Source organism: Gigantopelta aegis, chromosome 15, assembly GCF_016097555.1.
Source record: "Gigantopelta aegis isolate Gae_Host chromosome 15, Gae_host_genome, whole genome shotgun sequence".
In the NCBI taxonomy this organism is placed as follows: Eukaryota; Metazoa; Mollusca; class Gastropoda; order Neomphalida; family Peltospiridae; genus Gigantopelta; species Gigantopelta aegis.
This window is the reverse complement of record NC_054713.1, coordinates 34,197,129-34,217,504: the sequence shown is the minus strand read 5'-3', so window position 1 is coordinate 34,217,504 and position 20,376 is coordinate 34,197,129. Positions and strand designations below refer to the sequence as shown.

Genomic DNA, 20,376 nt, shown 5'->3' with positions numbered 1-20,376 from the left:
AGTTCAAGTTCAAGGGGGTAAATTAAGCCATATAAAATAGTTTCTACTTGGGAGGGGAGATACTGGTCCGGCTGTGTGTAATTAACAAACCTAAGTGTCTGTCTCAGTGCTGACATAAGAGAGTGTTTATGTTTAATTGTTGACACCAGGGAGGAAGGGCTGGCCTGGTCCTGACCTGGTCAGAACACCTTAATTTGCATATTGTTTTCTTTGCTTGTTTTATATATTGCTGTAGTTAGCAATAAAATCAGTTTTCACTTGGTCTCTTTGGTTGTCTGATGGAAAAAAGAAAAAGAAATGTTTTATTTAATGATGCACTCAAAACATTTTATTTACGGTTATATGGCGTCAGACATATGGTTAAGGACCACACAGATTTTGAGAGGAATCCCGCTGTCGCCACTACATGGGCTACTCTTTCCGATTAGCAGCAAGGGATCTTTTATTTGCGCTTCCCACAGGCAGGATAGCATAAACCATGGCCTTTGTTGAACCAGTTATGGATCACTGGTCGGTGCAAGTGGTTTACACCTACCCATTGAGCCTTGTGGAGTACTCACTCAGGATTTGGAGTCGGTATCTGGATTAAAAATCCCATGCCTCGACTGGGATCCGAACCCAGTACCTACCAGCCTGTAGACCGATGGCCTAACCACAAAGCCACCGAGGCCGGTCTTGTCTGATGGTGTCAGATGGGTAGTAATCATAGAACTTAACACACGCCCATTGAAGAAACAGAGCTCGAAATTAGTAAAGAATAATTTCTTGTTTTTCAGGGGTAGGATTTAGCTCTATGGGTAGAGTGCTCACCTGAGGTGTTTGGGTCGAAGCATCGAATCCCTTCGATGGACCCATTCTCTGATTGTTTTTTTTTCTTCAATCATCCATGCAGTGACCCAAAAATTGATATATCAAAAGCCATAGTAGGTGCTGTCCAGTGTGTGGGAAAGTGCATATAAAAGACCTCTTGCTGCTAATGTAAATTTGTAGCGGGTTTCCTCTAAAGATTACGTGTTAGAATTGTCCAGGGTCCATATTATCGAAGCTATCATAGTACTATAAAATCATAAAATCAACACTGTGGCATGTCCTATAGTGATGTCATAGTCTACGATGGTGTTACAATTTCGTAGTCTAAGACAGCTTTGAAAATCTGATGATTAATGAATGGGTTTTTTAGTGGTGTTCTTGAACAAAATAAAACTTAAACTTCTTCTTGTTTTCCAGCGATTGCGGATGACAACAGTGATGACGTTCCACTGCTGGTTCCCGATCCGTACCAGGAAGACCCGGTCGACCACACTGAGTTCCTGGGCAACTCGGACCGCTTCAATATAGGAATGTACCTGCAACTAGCTCTCACTAAATACTTTGCTAGAGGAGTCATAAAAGCAAGGTGGTTTATTATAGGTGAGAGTTAATGTGGTATAATTACAAAATTTCCGTGTTTATACGATTTCCTCAATTCTGAATGTTATCCTTTGATAAACCTCAGAAAATGATGTCATTACGCCAGCTGGGACGTCATTATGTAAAAAAAGTCATAGAAAAGGACGCTAGAAACTGATTTATGTGTATTTTAACTAAATATGGCGTGTCCAGGCTCTTGTACATACATTTTAGAAGAGGGTGGGGGGTTAAACTGTGGCTAGCGAAATTTATGAGGAGTTAAGACATGCTTCACCGGAAAATTGTTGAAAAAAAGAACATTTGCTTGATCAAGGGGAGGGTTCAACTGCCGTAACCTACCCTATGCACAAGCTCTTGTCTTTGTAATTATATAAAATCTGTTTGTAATTTTTTTTAATGAATTTATCGATGTACAACTGTCACAAACTGCATTAAATTGCATAGCGTAGTGAAGGAATTTAAACTAAACACCTCAGAAAATGACGTCATTATGTCAAATGGGACGTCATTACGTAAAGCAGATCATGGGAAGAATGTTGGAAACTGATTTATGAATTATGTCTAGTTTTAACTAAATAAGTTGTGCTGTTTGTAATTATAAGAATTGTTCGTAATTTTTGTGTGAATTTATCGATGTATAACAGTCACAAATTTAGTATAAAATCATTTTGCTATGCTACACAATTTTATACAATTTGTGACTGTTATACATTGATAAATTCGCAAAAAATTAGGAACAATTCTTATATAAATTACCTAGCACTCAACTAGCTCTCACAAAATACTTTGTGAGAGGAATCATAAAAGCAAGGTTAGTTTATTATAGGTGAGGGCTGACTTGGTATTAATTGCCTCAAGCAATAACTGAAATTAATTGAAACATTTTTGGCAGTGTAGTCTGTTTTGACTGTACGGAGTGTAGGTATTTAGCATGTAATGGAACACACACTCACCTGTTCATGAGCCAATTATTCTTTTTTTTTTAAATTAACAGTACTGAATGCATAAATTATCCATCTTGGCAATATGTAAAACATTAAACTATTCCCCCCCCCCCCCCCCCCCTCCTGTAATCACAGAATGTATTCACAAATTATGATGACTGAATAAAGCCTTGACCGACTCAACTTGTTTACTTTTGACCAAATATTTAATTGCATAATATTCTTTACATTACAACTTAGATGTTTATTGATGAAGTACGAGTTGGAAACTTATTTTTGAAGTGACAAATTTATCACTAAGTATGATGTCATAAATCGTGTCTCATATCTAGCTGTCACGGGTTGAATGTTTAGTTTAATTTTTCAGTATTTGCTGATCTAAAAGTTAGGAAAGGTAGCAGAGTAAAAAAATAACAGTAAATTAATTAAGGTTATTGCCATTATCCTGTTAAAGACAAATGGGAAATTCTGCTTAGCGGGTTTCCTCTCTAAAAACTAAATGCCAGAATTACCAAATATTTGACAACCAATAGCTGATGATTAATAAATCAATTTGCTGTAGTGGTGTCGTTAAAACCCCCCAACTTTTTTCATGTGCCGTTAAACATGTTTTCTGCGTTTCCCAGCATTCTTTGGCATCCTGTTCATCATAGCGATCGGCTTGATGATGCAGCTCCACCCGGCGACGAAGCCGCCCCAGCTATTCCACCCGAACACCAACCTGCAGGAACTGCTCGACCTGAAGGCCAACTTCAGCATCATCGACACCCTCAAGTGTGACAAGTGCTCCGCCTACTTCAGTGTAAGTAGTTTATCTCACTCCGCCAACTTCAGCATCATCGACACCCTCAAGTGTGACAAGTGCTCTGCCTACTTCAGTGTAAGTAGTTTATCTCACTCCGCCAACTTCAGCATCATTGACACCCTCAAGTGTGACAAGTGCTCCGCCTACTTCAGTGTAAGTAGTTTACTTCAGTGTAAGTAGTTTATCTCACTCTGCCTACTTCAGTGTAAGTAGTTTATCTCACTCCGCCAACTTCAGCATCATCGACACCCTCAAGTGTGACAAGTGCTCCGCCTACTTCAGTGTAAGTAGTTTATCTCACTCTGCCTACTTCAGTGTAAGTAGTTTATCTCACTCCGCCAACTTCAGCATCATCGACACCCTCAAGTGTGACAAGTGCTCCGCCTACTTCAGTGTAAGTAGTTTATCTCACTCCGCCAACTTCAGCATCATCGACACCCTCAAGTGTGACAAGTGCTCCGCCTACTTCAGTGTAAGTAGTTTATCTAACTCTGCCTACTTCAGCATCATCGACACCCTCAAGTGTGACAAGTGCTCTGCCTACTTTAGTGTAAGTAGTTTATCTCACTCTGCCTACTTCAGTGTAAGTAGTTTATCTCACTCTGCCTACTTCAGTGTAAGTAGTTTATCTCACTCTGCCTACTTCAGTGTAAGTAGTTTATCTCACTCCGCCAACTTCAGCATCATCGACACCCTCAAGTGTGACAAGTGCTCCGCCTACTTCAGTGTAAGTAGTTTATCTCACTCTGCCTACTTTAGTGTAAGTAGTTTATCTCACTCTGCCTACTTCAGTGTAAGTAGTTTATCTCACTCTGCCTACTTCAGTGTAAGTAGTTTATCTCACTCTGCCTACTTCAGTGTAAGTAGTTTATCTCACTCCGCCAACTTCAGCATCATCGACACCCTCAAGTGTGACAAGTGCTCCGCCTACTTCAGTGTAAGTAGTTTATCTCACTCTGCCTACTTCAGCATCATCGACACCCTCAAGTGTGACAAGTGCTCTGCCTACTTCAGTGTAAGTAGTTTATCTAACTCCGCCAACTTCAGCATCATCGACACCCTCAAGTGTGACAAGTGCTCCGCCTACTTCAGTGTAAGTAGTTTATCTCACTCCGCCAACTTCAGCATCATCGACACCCTCAAGTGTGACAAGTGCTCCGCCTACTTCAGTGTAAGTAGTTTATCTCACTCCGCCAACTTCAGCATCATCGACACCCTCAAGTGTGACAAGTGCTCCGCCTACTTCAATGTAAGTAGTTTATCTCACTCCGCCTACTTCAGCATCATCGACACCCTCAAGTGTGACAAGTGCTCCACCTACTTCAGTGTAAGTAGTTTATCTCACTCTGCCAACTTCAGCATCATCGACACCCTCAAGTGTGACAAGTGCTCCGCCTACTTCAGTGTAAGTAGTTTATCTCACTCTGCCTACTTCAGCATCATCGACACCCTCAAGTGTGACAAGTGCTCCGCCTACTTCAGTGTAAGTAGTTTATCTCACTCCGCCTACTTCAGCATCATCGACACCATCAAGTGTGACAAGTGCTCCACCTACTTTAGTGTAAGTAGTTTATATCACTCCGCGAACTTCAGCATCATCGACACCCTCAAGTCAAGTGCTCCGCCTATTTCAGTGTACACTTTTTCCGCCCACTCCGCCACATTCAGCATCACAACGACACCCTCAGTGACAAGTGCTCACGGACTACTCAGTGTAAGGAACTCCACCTACTTCGTATGCGTTGTGTACTAAAAAGCAACTTGACGAAGTATTTTACCGTACTTCAGTGGGCATATGTATTTCACTGTACTTCAATTTTTTCAACAGCCTCTGGCAAATTTGAAAAAAACACTATGTAAGGGTTATCTCCCCATACCTGTATCAATTTGTATGCTTAATACACACAATAAAAGTTATATTTTATTTGAGCAATGAAAACATTTTAACTTTTTTACAGATTCAGCAATCTCAGATTGAAAACCCCCCACTTATTTGGCGCCAAATTTGTCACTTGATCAGAACGGTCATTTTGTCTTTTGTTTCCACTAACTATCGTCTGATATTTTGTCCTCAATTGCAGATATAATTGGTTGCAACTGATGATTTTTACTTTCTGTCATTCTGTTTATTCAGCAGTTCTTTATAAAATATTGTAAACTTTTCATTTTGGGTGGATATCACCGCTTATAAATAAAACGGAAGTGGTAGTGTTTATCATTAAAATCATTTATCTTGGTGCCAAATAATATATACACCGCCTTTACAAATAGGAAACTATGTTTTATCAGCTGGCGATAATATTTTATCACAGCGATCGATTCATTCGATGAAGATGGAAATAACCAAAAAATTTATCCGACATTAGGGGATCACTTTACACACATCTTTATTGTTTTTCGTATATCTTGACATTTTTATTAAAATAATAATATTAAAACTTATCGGTTCAGCAAAACCGGAACTGCCAGTGAATATCGGACCAATAACATCTTCGGTTCAATTAAAAGGCGTGCCTGCTTGTATTTTGTATAAACTTTTTGCACTTTTATGTAGGAAAAATAAGGAGTATGTCTTTCCACAAAGTCTACCAACACACAACAATATGGTAACCAAGCTGTCCCCCGTTTTTGTTGTTGTTGTGTTTTTTTGTGTGTTTTTTTTAAGGGTGTAGTGCCGTGCGGTCGCCCTCCTTTAATTTTCACCCATTGAGAACACTGACATAATGACAGACAAAATAATCTGCTTGCCAAAAGACAGGTTTTTGTAAATTTTAATTCCCATAGCAGAATTTCACTCGCATAGGGGGATGTTTTACTCACAATATTGCACTCTGTTGCTAAAATCTCACAACTAACTGTGAGACCAGTAAAATATGTTGGCAAATAAAAAAAAACCGAGTACGCGAGAGTTATCTCACTTACTGCATTTTGTAGTTCTCAGCTTTTACTCAATTTTGTTTTTAACTGCTAGGCTAGCCATCTTTATACAAATACATGTATGCATTATCTTGCTAGATTAGATTGGTACCAGTGTATTTTATTTCTCTTTTTTTTACAGTTAAAACATCAATTTAATTATTTTTTTATTTTAAAGTGATTAAATTAGAGTCGATTAAAACTTTTTGTTCAATATCAGTTTGTGAATTTCGTTAATGGTCCATGCTTTATTTTCTCAGGAAGGAAAAGTGAAATCAACCACCGCTCCACATTCATCAATAACAAAAATGGCGTCATTACGTCCAGTGTTTAACAGATCAGCAACGACAGCAACAACAACTACTACAACTACTACAACTACAACTACCACACTACCACCTTTGTTCAGTCGTTCTTGGACTTCAGCAACAACATCTGGACGTAGCACTCGAAAACCGATGTCGACTCGGAAACACACAACATCATGGAAGCAGCAACAGAATTTTCATCCCCGGTTTTCACCAACGTCATCTTCAGACCATGGTAATTAATTATCTCTTGACCTTTTGAAGTGGAGAACAACATTTGAATTGCTCACCGCTTCATGGGAAAAGCGACATCTGTGTCGTTTTAGTATTGCTGTGAATCAAACACGTTACCTAGGTAACCGTTTAGAATGTTAGTGTATTTTTTATCGGTTACTGATTTAACCTTCTAACTGATGTAGCTGAGATATTCTCGCCCCTCGACGTCACGCAAGCCGACGTACTGTACACTGCATCCACTGCATGCACTCATTCATTATTTCCCACCGGTTTGCACATGGCACTGCCTGTTGTGCAGTGCTTTTGACTTTTTTCTGATCAATAAAATATCTCAAAACAATAATTAATATAACAAACAGGAAATAGTCTCTATTCACTAATTGAGGTGTGGGATTTAACTCAGTCAGTTGAGTGCTCGCTTGAGGTGTTTGTGTCGTAGGATCGAACCACATCGGTGGATTTATTCAGCTGATTATATTCTTTCTCGTTCCAAACAGTGCACCACAACTGGTCAAAGGGTGTGGTATGTGCTTTCTTGTATGTGGGAAAGTGCATATAAAAGATCCCTTGTTGCATTAGAAAAAATATAGCGGGTTCCTTTGATGATTATGAGTCAGAATTACCAAATATTTGACATCCAATAGTTGATGATTAATTAATCATTGTGCTCCAGTAGTATCGTTAAACAAAACAAACCACCATGATTAACCCACGTACAAAACAAACTATTAACTAATTGTCGATAAGTTTTAACTTTGTGAAAAATACCTGTGAATTTTTAGTTGAAAAAGTGGTTTATGGCAAGTATTTTCAATTAACACAATATGGCAGAATATCGCGGTAACTTGAACCATAATTGGATATAAGCACGGAAATAAGTTGAAATGTACACCAGCAGTTTACTCACAGCTTGCTTGGTTGCTGGTAAAAAGTGCATGGCAAATGTATGTAAAAAAAAAAAAAAAAATCTCTTTTTCGTCAACTATTTATAGACAATCCCCACTCCACAGCTGATGTGGTTGAACCCATGGCGGAGGACTTCAATGCATGCAAGAACCGCGACTGCAGCAACCTGAAGGACCGGCCACTGCTGCAAACCGGAACTGTCGTCTACGTCGTGTTTGGAATAAAGACGCTCGATCGCAGTCAGTTAACGGCGGGACACGTCATCAGTGAATACAAGGTACAGTCCATTCAGTCAGTCAGTCAGTCAGTCAGTCAGTATGTCAGTCAGTCAGTATGTCATTAGTTCAGTCAGTCAGCCAGTCAGTCATACATTCAGTCAGTCAATCAGTCAGTCAGTCATCCATCCATCCATCCATCCATCCATCCATCCATCCATCCATCCATCCATCCATCGTCCATCCATCCATCGTCCATCCATCCATCCATCCATCCATTCATCCCATCCATCCCCTCCCTCCATCCATCAACTCCCTCCCTCCCTTCCTCCATCCCCCATCCCTCCATCCATCCATCCATCCATCCATCCATTTATTCATTAATTCAGTCAGCAGCAAGTTGAGAACAGGCTGGAGGGGTGTTTGGAGGGAGGGCGGAAGTACTGGGCAAAGTTAAAGATGCTATTTCAAAGTTGCAATAATGGCTGTTCCCGTTAAAAAATATTTATTAATTTTTGCTTAGAAAAATAGAGTTTATACCTTCAGCTATATGCCTATAAAACATTAATTAAAATAAACCAAATGATTCCATTTACTAGTAGAAAAACATTTATTTTAAGAAAGAAATCGTGAGAGCGTGTCACACACATTAACCAATGACGTCACAGTTTTATGTGTACACATTCAACACACTAAGTTTACTCAGAATTCTTTACTGACAACTGACAAAAGAAACAAAAATGGTGACCATGCTATATTTAGCCACAAATTATTTGGGAAATCCCTCTTGTCGTTCAGTGCAGGACGTTTAAAAAATATTATTCTTGAGTTAATTATGTAAAGATTATGTGTCGATTAATTTGTAGTTATTTATTACAAATAAACGTGAAAATAATGAAATAGGACCTTTAATATATCGCTACCAGTTGGATATCCATTTTGTATGTGCAAAGGATAAACAAAATTAAAAAAAAAGAATATCAGACTCTATGGTTTGAGTATATTACCATTTCATTTATATTGACTAATGTTTTTACAAATTATACATAAAAATAGAACCTGTTTGTTAGTTTCAAAGCACTTTTTATTTTATTTTTACATCAAGTCAGACTGGAATTACTGACCAAAAGTAACATTGTTGGATGACAAAACGACCAGATTGAGTTTTAACAACTACTTTTTTTCTCTATTCATCAGGGTAAAGTTGTATTTGATGAGAGTTTTGAAAAGAACTCCATATCGAAGAGCGTGCTGCGAGACCTGTGTCGGATCTGCAAGCTGATAGCCGCCAATTCGGAGCTAGTCAGAAATGGAACGGCACACTGCATACCAAAAAGTTTGTGGTCTTTTTGTTTCTTGTTTAGATTTTCTTAATTACAGGAGTGAGGAAATGAAACGTGTTTTCATAAAACATGTCAAGTTGAACACTGGTGAAAAAATGGTGATAAATACATAAGTTACTTGTTTGACTATGTTAGGGGACATGCACAGTGTAGGCCCGTAGAAACAATATCGGGAGTGGGGTGGAAGGCACAATATTTTTACCATTATTTATATAGAATATGACCAAAAAAAAAAGTTTTGTTCTTGGGTAGTTCGTCTAGGATCGATTCCCGTCAATGAGCCCATTGTGCTATTTCTCATTCTAACCAATGAACCACAACTAATGTTTGACATCCAATAGCCGATATATTAATAAATCTGTGTTCTCTAGCGGTGTCGTTAAACAAAAACAAACTTTACTTTAACTTTTGTTTTCAGTGAGTGGGGTGAACATTGAACGGCTGATCATGAATGACATTGAAGAGTGTCGCAACCTGCCCCATGCTGAGGCCATTCACCTGCAGAAAGACCCGATACGTGCGGCTGGTGGCTTTAACGGCACGCACATTCTCTGGCTGGCTTTTGCCTTTGAGTCGGTGAGTAAACAGAGATTATTATCCGGGCTTGTGTGTCGTACTGATTTTACGAAACAAGTTTCAGGATTTTTGTATTGCCCGAGCGAGAGCGAAGGTAATACATGAATCCTGACACTCGTTTCGTAAAATCAGTACGACTCACACATGAGTGTAATAATTTCTTTATTATCCATATTATTATTGTTGTTTTCTTTATGAATGACAAAACCCAATGCAAAATGTTTCAGCCACAACTAGAAGATGACGAAATGACGTCATATTTCAAATGCAATCTGAGCTAGGACTGGAGAAGTAACATCATGTTATGACGTGGTTTCCCAAAATTACATCATGACACTTGTTATTACATGTGTGCTTCGTATGATTATTATTAACTCGATTATGTTGAACCATTTGGATAACTAACTCTCTTGATAAGGTATACAGTACAGGCTGTATTTTTCAAAACATTTTATTTCTTGAAGCATTAATTTCACAATATGCGTTGTGCTATTCCTCGTTCCAGCCAATGGTTGACAACTGGTGTAACAAAGGCTGTGATATGTATTATTTATTTTTGCAGGCAGGCAGCCTAAGACCTTATTTTGTGGTGTTATTAGAAACCTATTGTTCAAATTATCTGAAATACATGGAAATATTTAAAGGTCCTGTGTTAAAGTTGAGATTTTAATATTTTATTTTTACATTTATTTGTAATGAATAACTACAAATTAATCAATACCACACATAATTTTTCCATTAACTCTAGAATATTAATTTTAAAGTCTTGCACTGGATAACAAGTGGGGCTTCCTGAATAATTTGTGGCCACCATCTTTCTTTTGTCATTCTGGGTAAAGTTAGTGTGTTAAATGTGTACGCATAAAACAGTGACATCACTAGTTAATGTGTGTGACACTCTCTCAAGATTCCTTCCAAAAATTTATTTTATAGGCATACAGCTGAAGGTGTAAATTTTTTGTTTCAAAGTAAAAATTAATAAACTTTCACATGGTATGTTTAAGATATTTTTCTGTTTTAGACGACAATGAAAGGTCAGTCATATTTCACGGCGTATGGCCAGTATCAGAAGTGGGAGAATTTCCTTGATTACATACGAGAAGAAAAACTGGAGGGAGATTCCCCACTACAGTCAATGTTCCAGGCTTCCAAGTTTTGGAAGAAGGTTTGCTATTGGCTTATTTTTAATTCAAGAATACAGTCGATAATACTGATTGGTCACTTGCCAACACTGTCGATAATACTGATTGGTCACTTGCCAACACTGTCGATAATACTGATTGGTCAATAGCCAACACTGTCGATAATACTGATTGGTCACTTAAGAACACAGCTTATTACTGATTGGTCACTTGAGAACACTGTCGATAATACTGATTGGTCACTTGCCAACACTGTCAATATTACTGATTGGTCACTTAAGAACACAACTTATTACTGATTGGTCACTTGAGAACAATACCACTTACTGATTGGTCAGATATTTTACTTACTGCTATGTTGTTCTGTGAACATTATTGTTTATCAGTATGTGAAGTTTTTTCCTTTTTTTTCCTTTTCATGAAAAGTTACATTTTCATGTAAAATAAGTAACTTTAATAGGGATTTTAATTTTTTTTTAAATGTGTAAAATGAATTTTGAACATAATTCAGTTTGATTGTAAGATGATGAATTTCTTATACTAAAGTATATAGTCATTAAACAATGTATACCATTATTGTATGATTAAATTAGATTTCATTTTGATTCATATTTGTTTTTAGGTTAAGAACTTTGTAATTCACAAACAAATTTGGGAAAAAATAAGGATAGTTTTATAGCAAAAAATTTCATATATTTATAGTACAATATGTATACAATTGTACTTTTAAAGATTGTTGTTGCAGTTAAAATATTAAATATTTCTGAAAAACCCCAACATTAATTAAAAAACAGGATTCAAAAGACTAACATTAACTTGGGTTTTCAATTAATTTAAAGGTCTATTCATTTTTGGATGTAAAATATTTTCTTTTTTCTTTTCATTGCAGGTTTTAATGGAAGTTGTTGCAGTTAGCAGTGCCATCTATGGGCTTGTATTGTCACTTATCATCTGCATCATCGCCATTGCGATATTCACTGGCAATATTTTACTTCTCTTTATCATCGTAGCAACAATAATAGGTAATTAGGCTGCTTGTTATTATATTACAGATAAATTACTTTATGTTTTATAGACTTTCATTTTGTCCTTGAATTATGCAGGTGTCTATAGTAAACAACTTCCTAATCTGTGCAGTAGTCGATAGATTTTATTATAAATTAATGTAGTGGGCATGATGTTAACTTGCATTAGCTAATGAAATTCATCGATTGCCTGCATATTCGGTATGGCAATAATTGGTTATTTTTAATCAAAGTTTTTTTTTAATCTCTCTAAGATCTCAACTTTTTTTTTTTGTATTTGACCAGAGCCATGTTCCACGAAACAGTCTTGGTACCAAGATCACCTTATGGGTGTATACTACCAAATCAAATCCCATAGACGACAATAGTAACATATGTGGCTAAAACTCCTACCTGAAGCGTATCAATCGACATAAACGCCACAAATATAAGTACTACCACCCTTCACTCTTAAAGTTATACTACCAAATCAAATCCAATAGACGACAATAGTAACATGTGGCTAAAACTCCTACCTGAAGTGTATCAATCGACATAAACGCCACGAATATAAGTACTACCACCCTTCACTCTTAAAGTGAATCAGAAAAATTAGGGGGTCAAGCTGCTCATTTCTGAGGTTACAGGTAGTGTCTATGACTACCCTAGGTCCGCACAAAATTCGAGTACAGGTACCCCATACATGTTTCAAGCACAAGGCTACTTGACACAGTGGTACTAGATGAAATAAAATTGCATACATTTTTTGCCGAGATGAAACAATTTTTTTTTTTACAACCAACACACTCACATTTATCACCAATCACAGGACTTGTGGTGTTCACTTCTCTATCAAAAGTTGGGTGCACGCACGTCAAACTTTGACCCAGCTGGACGTTATTTGGTTTAGTGCTACCGTGAGTGCATAAGGTAGTTATGCACATATGGTAAGTTATAGGTGCGGGACGTAGGCCAGTGGTAGAGCATTCGCTTGATGCACGGTCGGTCTAGGATCGATCCCTGTCGGTGGACCCATTGGGCTATTTTTCGTTCCAGCCAGTGCACCACGACTGGTATATCAAAGGTCGTGGTATGTGCTGTCCTATCTGTGGGAAAGTGCATGTAAAAGATCCCTTGCTGCATTAGGAAAAATGTAGCGGGTTTTCCTCTGATGACTACTTGTCATAATTACCAAATGTTTGACATCCGATAGCTGATGATTAATTAATCAATGTGCTCCAGTGGTGTCGTTAAAGAAAACAAACTTTTTATGGCTGGGGGACGGGACATAGCCCAGTGGTAAAGTCCCCCGCTCGTAGCGTGGTCGGTCTGGGATTGATCCCCATCGGTGGGCCAATTGGGCTATTTTTTGTTCCAGCCAGTGCACCACGACTAGTATATCAAAGGCCTTGGTATGTACTACCTTGTTTTTGGGATGGTGCATATAAAAGATCTCATGCTGCTAATCGAACAGAATAGCTCATGAAGTGGCGACAGCGGGTTTCCTCTCTCAATATCTGTGTGGTCCTTAACCACATGTCCGACACCATAAAACCGTAAATAAAATGTGTTGAGTGCATTGTGAAAAAAAAAAAATGCTTCCTTTTTATGGTTGGTTATCTTAGAGCTAAGATCGCTTCGTGGAACGAGGTCAGTCTTCACAAAGTTGCACACTTTGCACACAGATTTCTTTTCTCTCCTTGCATGGATTTTTAATGTTTTTTTAAGAAAAGCTGAACTGGTTGTAAAGAAAAAAAACATTAAGTGATTGTTGTTGTTGTTTCAGTGATGATCTGTGTGGTTGTGGCAATATTCTACATCTCTGGGTGGGAGATGGGTGCTGTGGAGGCCGTGTCTCTATCCATTTTAGTCGGGTCATCCGTCGACTACTGCGTACACCTGGTGGAAGGCTATCTCTTAGCAGGACAACACTTACCACAGCAACTAAGTGAACAGGTAATGAAAAATATTTGGTTCACTTTAGATATATTTATTAGTTTATTTATGATGCTACTTAGTGCTGTAAATGAACAGGTAGGAAAGTTTAAAAATACAATAATATATTGACACCCATTTTTGACAGGATATTTTCAGCCTGTGTTTATAGCACAGTGTTATTTATTTGTTTTAAAACTGATAAACATAAGTGAACAGGTATCCATCCATCCATCCATCCATCCATCATCCTTCCATCCATCCACCTGTCTTTCCATCCTCCTTCCTTTCATCCATCCACTTGTCTTTTCATCCATCGATCCATTCATCTATCCATCCATCCATCCATCCATCCATCCATCCACCCTTCAGTCCATCAACCTGTCTTTCCATCTATCCTCCCTTTCATCCATCCACCTATCTTTGCATCTATCTATCCATCCATCAATCCATTCATCATCCTTCCATCTATCCACCCATCCATCCACCATCCATTATCCATCCATCCATCCATCCATCCATCCATCCATCCATCCATCCATCAACCCTCTTTTGATCCATCCTCCTCCCTTTCATCCATCCACCTATCTTTCCATCCATCCATCCATCCATCCATCCATCCATCCATCCATCCAAACCCACCCACCCCCACCCATCCATCCATCCATCCATCCATCCATCCATCCATTCATCCATTCATCCATCTATCCATCCCTCCATTAATCCATTCATCATCCTTCCTTCCATCAATCCACCCATCTATCCACCATCCATTATCCTTCCTTCCATCCATTCATCCATCCATCCATCCATCCATCCATGCTTCCATCCATCAACCTGTCTTTCCATCCATCCTCCTCCCTTCATCCATCAATCCATTCATCATCCTTCCTTCAATCAATCCACCCGTCCATTCAACCATCCATCCATCCATCCATCCATCCATCCACCATCCATTATCCTTCCTTCCATCCATTCATCCATCCATCATCCATCCATCATCCATCCATCCATCCATCATCCATCCATTATCCTTCCATCCATTCATCCATCATCCAACCATCCATCCATCCATCCATCCATCCATCCATCCATCCAACCACCCACCCATTCATCCACCCATCCAACCATCGATCCATCCACCCACCAACCCACCCATCCATCCATCCATCCATCCATCCTTCCATCCATCCATCCATCCATACATCCATCCACCCATCCAATCCATCCACCCATCCAATCCACCCATCCTTTTTTTACATTATTAACATTATATTAACATCCATTTTCTTGTGTTCTCAATTTCAGTCCAACTCAAGTCTACGTCAGCGTCGCACATCGCTGGCCATCCGTCACATCGGCGTGGCGATCGTGAGCAGTGCCATAACGACGATCATCGCGGCCATCCCGCTAACCCAGACGACGATCCAGCCGTTCTCCAAGTTTGGCGACATCGTGCTCATCAACACGTCAGTCTCGATCATCTTCACACTCACCCTGTGCACCGCCCTGCTCAGTGCCATCGGGCCGCCACGCTTCATGAGCTCCTGGAGGTCGTCGGGCATCGCCCTGGTGATAACTAGCGTCACGGTCGGCGTCATAACGCTTGCGCTGTTCGTAGTCTCACGGACGGTCTTTGACATTCCCGGCCCCAGTGGGGAGCCTCTGTTTCCACGGTAATGTTAATGGAATAGGTTGAACATTTATGTGAATTAATTTTTCTGAAGAGCCGCTGTTTCCACGGTAATATTAATGCAGTATGTTGAGAAAGTGATGTGAATGAATTTGTGGTTTCCCCAATGAAGAAGAATGATGTTTTCCATGGAAATGCAGAGTGTAAGTTTGTGGTTTTCCCGTGAAGAATGATAACACAGGTGGTGTATATTTATGGTTTTCTGGTGAAGAATATTTCCATGGTAATGTGTAACTGTGGTTTCCTGGTGAAGAATTATGTTTCCATGGTAATGCAATAGCGTAACTGTGTTTTTGATGAATATTGTTTCCATGGAAATGCAATTGTGTCATTTTATAATTTCCTGATGAAGACAGATTGGTTGTATGAAATAATATTTTGAATAAATGGGGTATAATTATTAAGTTTAGAATGTGGAAAAACATTTGAAAGCTTGCTCAGTGTGATTTGTAATAATAATTTTTAGTAACTCCTATAACAAAGTTGTTTTGTGAGAATGTCTAAATAATAAAATATAAATTTACTGTTCACAACTAGCAACATGTTGAAGGCGGACCACATCCTAATAATGTACAAGAAAAATGTTGATTAGGTAAGGAATATGTTTATCAGTTCTTTATTTTCTGTTAGCCCCTACCGGTCCAATCAGAGAGGACTATAGGTTTCATCTCCATCATTCTGTCTGTTTGTCCATCTGTCCCACATATAGTTTTTCTGGGCCCGGTAAAATAAAGCACTCGTAACTCTATAGCCTTTTCTCCTAACCTCCCATGGGCTTAATGAATACTGTTTAATAATTATTATCAATTTTAGACCAGCCCATCTAAATTTGTGCCGAAATTATATTATATTAATTATTAATATAGGTTAGAAATGTTAATATTTCTCTTTAAGGGCGCAGTCAAAATTTATTAACCCCAATTTTTCCTTGTTTTATACTTTTGGTGTTAATATTCAAAATTTCAAAATTGACTGTATTTGATAGGTTATCGCTATCCCGAGTCAGATCACCTCCGATCCTATTGGAGGCCGGACTCGGGGATAGGCGTGTTCAAAACCCTAGTGGTATATGGACATGTTAAACTAGCTACTAAGCTAAAGCACTCGTAATACACCATACATAATGTGTGGTGCACGTCTGACGTAAGTGTTACGAATGCTTTGTGTTACCTGGGCCCTGGACCTTTTTTCATAATGCCTCAATATATCGATCTGAAATTTGGTATATAATTTAATCATATAGAGTTACAGATCAAGTTTTACTTTCCTGAGGATTGGTCCATTTTTGACAAAGTTATGGCCCTTGAACTTAGTACAGGGATGTGATTTTTCAACTTTTTATCTGATTTCAGCTTTTTTTGTGTAAAATAATTTTCACTGGATTTGATCTGCATGAAATGCTAAATAAATATTCCTTTATATTGGTATGGTACAGAGGTTTCATCTTTTAATCAGTTCAGCTTTTATTTTTAAATGTCTATCACATCCCTGTTAGGAGATGTGAAAATTTGTTGGACCGGTAGATAGGGGACACGTACTGTTTTAGCTTAATAAAAGTGTTGACTAACATTAACTCTCTTCCCGCTAGAATTGCTGATCATTGTAAATGACTAATACAAGAAGACCAATATTGTTTCCTCTTTTTTTTTTCCATTTACAGAATTAAAAAAAAAGTAAAAAAAATTTAAAAATAAATCTGATAAAATCGTGAATCTTGATACACTATCAGTGTTCAACAAATTGGTAAACGCTGATTTCCTATTCATACACGATCATCTGGTATAAATTCCTGTTCATAGCTAAATTGTTATTTTAAACCAAGCTACATTCTTTAGATCATTTTGTTTTTGCAGTTGTAACAGATTGCTCAAAGAATTTTTCACATTTTTTCCTTAAATTATTTACAAACCAGGGCCCATATTTTCGAAATTATCTTAGCGCTACGATGTCGTAAAATGGTCATAGGGTATGAAGTGTCGTTGTGACATCATAGCACACGACAGTTTTACGATGTCAGCACTAAGATAGCTTCGAAAATCTCTAGCCAGGCAACAGATTTTTGAAGCTATCTTAGCTGTAAAACTGTCGTAGGCTATGACATCACTACGACGCATGTTATGGCCTCTAATGTTTTTCTGATATCAGGGCCCATATTTTCGAAATTATTTTAGCACTACGATGTCGTAAAATGGTCATATGGTATGAAGTGTTGTTGTGACATCATAGCATACGACAGTTTTACGACGTCATAGCACTAAGATAGCTTCATGGCCTCTAATGTTTTTACGATATCGTAGGTCTAAGATAGCTTCAAAAATATGAGCCCAGCTCAATAAGTACAAATTTGCATGTTTCTATCAGTTTATTATAATTGTTACTTTGTTGAATAAAAAAGCATACTGATGCATTGTAGATTGTTATGCTAATTTGAATTTTTTTTTTTTTTTGAAAGACTGCAATAATATGATTATCTCAGGACGTGGTTTTAATATTGTGTTATAAGTTTGTTTGCAGTGTCTTGTTTGCAGAGCAGTGTATTGTATCATTTTGAGAAATTTCTCTTCAGTGCATTTAAAATTCAGCAGAAATGTAATAGACCTTTAAACGTAATTAAGCCCTTTAATTTAATTTAATTTAATTTAATTTACTAACAAGTAAAGTAAGTAATGCAGCTTACGTTATCTGTTGTTTTGTTAATAAATTGAACTATTCATTTACTTCCTATGATTCAGTCATTGAGAAACAGGGGAAAACGTGAGAAATTTACATAACTTACATAAAATTTGTGAAAATATTAAATTCAGAATTTTCACTCATAATTGTAGTATATATAATTATATAGTATTTAAAGATCTGTTTTAAGTTTATTTCTTAAGTCTGTTCCCAAAACTATGCCATGAGTGGAATTTGTTCTACCCCCCCCCCCCCCCTCTCCCCCCCCCCCCATAATCACAAAACAACAACAACAAAAATCAAGAAGAAAACAGCAAAAATGAAAAATTTGATTTTACCTATATTTAGAAAAATATCTGACACCTTTAAATGTTGAAGTATTTTATTATTAACTTCCCCTTAGTATGTCACATGAGATCATTTCTGGTATAACCTTATTGAAATTGGTGTCTGAAAAAAAGTTACGTTTTCCCCTATTTTGTAAAGAACATATATTTTTTTTTTTAAAACTTATATTATTAAAGATAAGCTTTTATTATCTAAAAACCAGAAAGGTTATTTTGCACTATTACACATGTACTGTATTTATAATTGCAATTTGTTATTATTTTTAATAATTTAATTTGGTTTTATATATATATTTTTGTTACCGGTATTTAAAAAAAAAACGAATATGTTTTAATCAGTCCATCTAACATTGTTCACACATTAGGGTGTCAAAATTTTCAGATTCTTAATTTATATTTTAAAGTTGGTGATTTTAATGCAATAAATATATTATTATAACAGTGCACTATTAATAATATAACTTGACAAGTAAAATGTTTACCGTCTGTTCATGGCAACATCTAAGTAAGTAGTTCAATTTTACCAATAATTAGTTGTATAGTAGTGGCCTGTTCAGAATTGGTTGCGATCGATGTTCAGTTCAGTATGGTGTATACTGAATTGGTTGCGATCGATGTTCACTTCAGTATGGCGTATACTGAATTGGTTGCGATCGATGTTCAGTTCAGTATGGTGTATACTGAATTGGTTGCTATCGATGTTCAGTTCAGTATGGCATATACTAAATTGGTTGCGATTTCCAAGTGCTTGCTAACCTGATGAAACCCTACTGAAAGTGGTTGCTGAAAGTTAATTTGATTAATCTCTATAACACTGAATTTTACATGCTTTTAAAATTTGTTATCGGTATATAATTTTTTAATAATAATTTTTATTTGGACTGTGTTTGTCTATATAATGGACCATTTTTGTGTGTCTATATGTCTGTCCATCTGTCTGTGTGTTGGTGTAGCTTGCTTGTATGTATGTACATGTATGTATGTGGCTTTAATGTTGCAGAATCTCATATATTAATTCTAGTACATCACAACATTGGGTTGGTAAAAACATGATACATATTTTATTATTGTTCTTTTGTTAGGCATTGGTATAAAAATGCAATTATGTTACTTAATACGGCTGGACATTAAAAATGATTAGTAATTTGGAAAATTTTCAGCTAAATTCAAGTTTCAGTACTATAGTCAAACAAGACATCATAAAATTAAGACACCTCAAGGAATTGTATTTTTATAACCAGGGCTCAGCCTGTGTATGGCCAAATTAGCCAATTGCTAATTTTTGTTCAAAGTGCCTACAACATTTAGGTTTTGGCTAATAAAATATTCCTTAAATTAACCAAATTTTAATAATTTTCAAGGAAATACTCCATATAGATCTATATGTACATAATCTGAAAATTGGTCAAACCAAAATTTGTTACAGTGTGAGCCATGTTAATTTTTCAGTTAGCTTTTGGCAATATATATATATTTAAACAACTTAAACATCACAAACATTTTGACACAAAGACAAGGACTTTTCTGGGCTTCTATAATTTTTATATGGGATCAGTAATTTAAGAAATTTACTAGCCACGATTAAAAATCCACTAGCCCTATGTTACTTTAAGTAAATAAAATTTTACTAATTAATAGTAATAATCGGATCTGTCACCTAAAGAGGGAGATGGAGCTTAAACACACTAAGATTGGGGTGGGGGGGTGGGGGGTTGGAGTTTGTTACAGGATATTCATATTTAAAAAATAAGACTAAAATGCAGCATTTGACAACTTTTGTTTTCACTAGCCGTTGGCCATGGTAATAATAGTTATTTACTAGCCCAACATTGAATATCACTAGCCATGGGAGTGGGGCTAGCATAATCTAGAAGCCCTGCATTTTTTGTTTGGACATCACAAACACATATGGAGATAACGTT

At 37.2% G+C, this 20,376-nt stretch overlaps 1 protein-coding gene across 1 annotated transcript in view; it reads left to right on the top strand.

Moving 5' to 3' along the window:
• Nucleotides 1–20,098, top strand: part of LOC121390397 (protein dispatched homolog 3-like) — a 64,976-nt gene extending 44,878 nt beyond the window's left edge. The window contains exons 8-17 of the mRNA XM_041522196.1: nt 1,228–1,410; nt 2,981–3,156; nt 6,336–6,618; nt 7,613–7,803; nt 8,939–9,077; nt 9,503–9,660; nt 10,682–10,825; nt 11,692–11,824; nt 13,593–13,762; nt 15,050–20,098. Coding sequence (XP_041378130.1) covers nt 1,228–1,410; nt 2,981–3,156; nt 6,336–6,618; nt 7,613–7,803; nt 8,939–9,077; nt 9,503–9,660; nt 10,682–10,825; nt 11,692–11,824; nt 13,593–13,762; nt 15,050–15,421 — 1,949 coding nt within the window. The 3' untranslated portion in view covers nt 15,422–20,098. The remainder of the gene's footprint in view (nt 1–1,227; nt 1,411–2,980; nt 3,157–6,335; nt 6,619–7,612; nt 7,804–8,938; nt 9,078–9,502; nt 9,661–10,681; nt 10,826–11,691; nt 11,825–13,592; nt 13,763–15,049) is intronic.
• The last annotated feature ends 278 nt before the right edge of the window (nt 20,099–20,376 follow it).